Raw genomic sequence first — 5,505 nt, 5'->3', positions numbered from 1 at the left:
TTTTCGTTGTTTGTTTTTCGTTTTGTTTTGTAGTGTTATTCCAGTCTGTGGCTGTCTTCTGGGTTTCAGTGGCATTGCATATGTCTACAGCGTGTCCGGCAGCATGGGTACCAATGTAAGTATGGTGGAATGTGTGTGGCAGGGGACAAAGGGTTTCCTGGCAGGTGCAGGAGCCTGGCAGGTCTGTGCCAATGTGAATGAATACTGCATATGTGTGCCCACAAACTTATGGACATTTCTGGGGGGCCACCAGTGTGTTTGTATAGGGACCTGTCATTTGTGCCTGTCCTAGGGTCTATGTGTGTGTGCACGCAAGCCCATGTCACAAAGTGCAAGTGACATCTGTGAAGTGCACAGTCCTGTGTCTAACCCATCCTGCTGCTGATGCAAAGCCCCTCCCTGGGACAGACTCCAATATTATCCCTAAAGCCCACTGAGCTCCAGGCCCGTGAGGGAGGCTCAACAGTCAGCCACTAGGTGGCACCATCTACTGATGCTTTTCCTTTTGCCTTCAGGTGGCTTTGGACAACAGCAAGGACCACCCCTGACCTCTCCCCCTTACCTGGACATCCCAGACAACTCCAGCCCCCACCAAGTCCACTCCCCCAGGTGGGGTCCATATTTTGTGTTTTATTCAACACATCAGTGGGACTTTCTTCTGGACAAGCTGAGCTGTAAGGAAACAAGCCTCGTCCATTAACAATAGCAAAGGGGGCCATAGAAAGGCCACCCAGAGAATTGTGCGGAACAGAGCAGGGAAGGAGAAAGTGGGTATACCAGGGTGCATAATAGAGCATGTGCCTAGAATTCCCCAGTGAGGGGCTGGGGGCGTGGCTCAGTGGGAGAGTCTCTGCCTATCATGGGAGAGCCTGTGTTATCTCCCCAGATACCTTCCCACGGCAGTGGGGGTGGTGTTAGGGCTCCTGGGACATACTTCTTCAGTTTCATGAGCACTGGGCTGCTCTTTTCCACTAATGCTTGCTGCTCCTGCTGACTTAGAGGCTGTGTGTGTACATTTATTCTCTTTCTCTGCTACTTGTGCCACTGCCAAGCATCACAGATACACTTCCACCTTCCTTCCTGAGTCCCTCAGCAGCCCAGGATCTGGTTATAAGAAGCAATTGTGCACACTATTTCCCCCTATGAGCATGCTTCTGTTCTAACAGCGTTTTAAAGCATCCAGTGGCAGGGCTGGAGAGATGGCTCAGCGGTTAAGAGCACTGACTGTTCTTCCAGAGGTCCTGAGTTCAAGGCCCAGCAACCACATGGTGGCTCACAACCATCTGTAATGGGATCTGATCCCTCTTCTGGTGTGTCTGAAGACAGCTAGTGTACATTATATGTAATAAATAAATCTTTAAAAAAGAAAAGCATCCAGTGGCAAGAACACAGATGTCTGTGGGTTTGCTCAAACAGATCGGAGGGCTGGCTCAACAGGTAAAGGCAACTGCTGCCAAGCCTGATGACCTGAGTTTGATGCCCAGAACCCACATGGTGGGTTTTCTGTGCTTTTCTTTCTTTCTTTTTTTTCTTTTGTTCTTTTTCTTTTTTTCTCTTTTTTCTTTTTTTCTGTGCCTTTTCAACCATATCAGTAAGGTATGTGAAGCCCACAGGCCCTGTGCCCTCAGATCCTCCAGCCCTTAGCAGCCTAAACATGGCAGGCAAAGTGACAAGGTAAAACACAGGGTCATCGTGGTTGGGTCAACCAAATCACCCCAACACTCTCTATTGCCACCTCGGAAACAAGAAACCGCCTTGTACACATTTTTATTTGCATATCAGCTTGAGTTCTCTCTTTAAGTGCAAAAAGGCCATCAATCCAAGTTAGTGACAAAGAACAGACCAACCCCCCTCCTCCCTCCTCTACCCATTTCCCTCTGCCAGGCTTAGTAAGCACTTAAAATACATAAGGAGTTAAAACGCCACCCAGGCAACCAGGCTCCACGGGCTTTGAGATGCTATATAAATCAACATATAAAAAAATTAAGTGTGTCTATAGCCATACCACCCTGAACACACACTCTCATCAAGTAAAAACAAGATGATAAAGAGGGCTACTGGAAGATGGGCACGGTGGTACATGCCTTTAGTCCTGGCACAGGCAGGTAACCAGATCTGTGAGTTCAAGGCCAGCCTGGTCTACATTAATTCCAGACATGGTCAACATGGTGAGATTCAGGCCAGCCAGGGCTATAGAGAGAGACCCTGTCTCAAACAAAACAAAACAGAAAGAGGGTCACTGAGCCAGATGTAGTGTCACACACCTGTAACCTCATGCTCTGGGCACTAAGGTGGAGGACTCCTGTGAGTTTAAGACCAATTATATATGGAGCACCTGGCCATCAGGGCTGCATAGCAAGACTCTGTCTCAAATAAAGATATAGAGACAGAGAAGGAAAGAAAAAGAGAGGAGAGAGAAGGAGGCAGGGAGGGACAGAAGAGAAGAAAGTAGAGAATGAGTGTGGAAAGGGGAGGAAAGGTGTGGTCAGTGCTGCCTGCCCCTGCAGCCTCCATTTTCAAATGTGGAGGAAGAGGCAGCCCACAGAGGAGAGAAGTATCCTAGCAGCTAACACCACGCAGGCAGGGTGCAGGCAGGGTGCCGGGGCACTGGGCTTCCCTTACAGCTGTTCTTCTTGCTCTCTGTGTTCCATGTCTGCTCTGGTGTCAGCCCTTAGCACCCTGAGGCTCCTAGCCTCTCCCGCCCCTGCCCTGGGGCCTCTCTTGGGCAGGGTTGGCAACCTGGGAGTGTGCCAGAAAGCTTTCCTGCGCATGTGAAACCAGGAGAAGCGTCCTGGGGTCTGGAACCTCACTGTCTTTACCTGTTTCCGGGCTCTAGATCCCGAATCAGCTGAGGCTTCCAGTATAGCTTGAGGTCCAGCCTCCTCCCTCTGGTCATGGAGGACCCCTGCCCTCTGGTCAGCTAGGACCTCCACCCTCTGATTTTCTGTAGCACCAGTGCTTTGGTTAACTGGGCCCTCTGCCCTCTGACTATCTATGGCTTCTGCCCTCTGGTCAGGTAGAACTCCTGCCCTGAGATTAGCTGCAGCTTCTACCCTTGCACTAGCAGCAGTCTCTGCTCTTGGAGTAGCTACAGCCTCTGCCCTTGGACTAACTGTAGCCTCTGCCCTTGGACTAGCTGCAGCCTCTACCCTTAGACTAGCTGCAGCCTCTACCCTTGGACTAGCTGCAGTCTCTGCCCTTGGACTAGCTGTAGCCTCTGTCTTCTGGTTAACTTCAGCCTCTGCCCTTGGACTAGCTGCAGCCTCTGCCCTTGGACTAGCTGCAGCCTCTGCCCCTGGACTAGCTGTAGCCTCTGCTCTTGGATTAACTGCAGCCTCTGCTCTTGGATTAGCTGCAGCCTCTGTTCTTGGATTAACTGCAGCCTCTGTTCTTGGATTAACTGCAGCCTCTGCTCTTGGATTAGCTGTAGCCTCTGCTCTTGGATTAGCTGCAGCCTCTGCTCTTGGATTAGCTGTAGCCTCTGCTCTTGGATTAGCTGCAGCCTCTGCTCTTGGATTAGCTGCAGCCTCTGCTCTTGGACTAGCTGCAGCCTCTGCTCTTGGATTAGCTGCAGCCTCTGCTCTTGGATTAGCTGTAGCCTCTGCTCTTGGATTAGCTGCAGCCTCTGCTCTTGGACTAGCTGCAGCCTCTGGCCTCTGGCTAGCTGCAGCCTCTACCCCATGTTCAGCTGCAGCCCCTGCTCCCTGGTTTTCTGCAGCCTCTGGGGGCTCTTCAGCTGTCCCGTGAGCCAAGGGTGGCACCTGCTCCTTCCTGCATCGTCTCAAGGAGACCCACTTGATCTTGGGCTTCCAGCGTCTAGTAATCAGTGTCTGGTCGCTCAGGTCTCCTGTGTTTCTGGAGCTATCATCCAGGTCTGGGCTGGTGTGGCTGTGTCTCATTTCTCCAGCCCTCTCAGCTATGGAGGACTGCTGGGCCTGGCCCACCTCGGAGCCTGATCTGGGCGCCCAGCCTCTCACCCTCTGTTTCAGCTTCCCCCAGGACACCTGGCTGACATACTCCCGCCATCTGTCCCCCTTGGATGGCTGGGGCCCCAGGTTATTCTCAAACATGGGCACTGGAAGATTGACTCGGCGCCGTGGAGGAGGCGCGCTGGGCTTCTTCTCCCCGCGGCGGAGGAAGGCCTCTACCAGCTCCTGATCATCCTCGCTCTCATCGCTGCCCAGGAATTTGCTGCCCAAGTAACTGACCGGCATTTTGCGCACCTTCCTGGTCTTCCCGGAGCCCCTGTTGCCTTTGACTTTGGATGTATCGAAGTCACTCAACTCGCTATCGCTGCCATTGCTGCTGTCGTAAGTGCCTACAACCAGCCGAAGTGGAGGAGTGACCATCTGCGGGACTCTCCTCACTCTGGGCACCTTGGCTTTTTTGGGGGGCTGGGGTGGATGTGGAGTACTCTTTTCGATGATACGAGCCACATCTTCCAGGGTGCGGCCCTCCTCCTGCAGAAACTGGATCAGCCGCTCCCGAAACACAGCCTCCTTAGTGGCAGGCTTGGAGATGACTCTCCACACGCCCCCAGCCAGCCGGACCTCCCGGGGGATGAGCAGATAGTCAACATCCTCCCCAATCTGCAGCATCCCCACCGTGGAGTCCTCCTCTTTGCGGAACACCTTCCCGATCTTCTTGAAGGTGCCCACAGGCCTTAAGGCCTCCACTAACACATCCAGATCGACATCTTTGCAGACGTCGGGGACACTCCAGAGGATCAGGCAATCGGGAGAGGGGAGGAAGCCCCAGGGGAACCATCCCCCCACGTGGCTTTTCTCGAGAGTCTTTAAGATCTCCAGTGTGGACTCCCGAGTTGGGGGCAAGAAGCCCAGGCTCTCTCGGCTTCTAGTCTTGGGGAGGGAGCAGTGGAGGGTCCCAGCAACTCTGCTCACGCAGTGTCGCCTCCCTGTAATTTTCTCTTCAGGCGACAAGTCCAAGTTGGGTTCCCCCAACCCCCTCGGAGTTGTATCAAGGAGTTTTCCAGGATGCTTACATGAACCGAGGCACGCTTAGTCCCGAGGCTCAAAGCTCAGTCCAAACTGGAATCGCCAGTGTCCCTGCTCCAAGTTGGAAACGCACGAGCTCCGATCGCTGCTCCCTTGCCCCAGACACCGGGATGAAGTTGAAAGTTCGTGGGAGGACTCTGCAGACAAAGATGGCTCAGCGTGGCCGTTCAATATGGCGAGGCGCTTAAAGGCCTCCGCCCAGCCCCGAGGAGGGTCTCCCGCCCCCAGGCAGGCCGCCACCCTCTCCAAACTGACCTTGCGCTCAGTCTGCGGTGGAGCTGAGAGCGGCAGGAAGTTTCTGGGCGCCCTCCCCTCCTGGGTGAGGCCCACCTTCTCCTTCTCATCTTACACTCTAAGCCTGGGAAGACTGGCAGCGGGGCTGTCCACTCCCTTCAGGGCAGCCTCCCTCTCCTCCCCCACAGAGGTGTGGCTGTCCCTCAGAGCCTCACTGGGGCCAGGGCTTCTCTTAGCTACAGCCAAGACCCACGTC

At 53.9% G+C, this 5,505-nt stretch overlaps 1 protein-coding gene across 1 annotated transcript; it reads right to left on the bottom strand.

Annotated features, from left to right (window-relative positions):
* Positions 1 to 1,750: 1,750 nt before the first annotated feature.
* On the bottom strand, positions 1,751 to 5,103 carry Ccdc8 (coiled-coil domain containing 8 subunit of 3M complex). Its single transcript, NM_001009533.2, is given in 1 exon segment — positions 1,751 to 5,103. A coding segment is annotated over 1 exon segment (1,980 nt). The 5' UTR covers positions 4,599 to 5,103; the 3' UTR covers positions 1,751 to 2,618.
* Between the last annotated feature and the right edge of the window lie 402 nt (positions 5,104 to 5,505).

Source organism: Rattus norvegicus, chromosome 1 (genome assembly GCF_021556685.1).
Source record: "Rattus norvegicus strain SHRSP/BbbUtx chromosome 1, alternate assembly SHRSP_T2T, whole genome shotgun sequence".
NCBI classification, from domain to species: Eukaryota; Metazoa; Chordata; class Mammalia; order Rodentia; family Muridae; genus Rattus; species Rattus norvegicus.
Note: the sequence above shows the minus strand (reverse complement) of the source record. Positions and strands in the feature narration are given on the sequence as shown.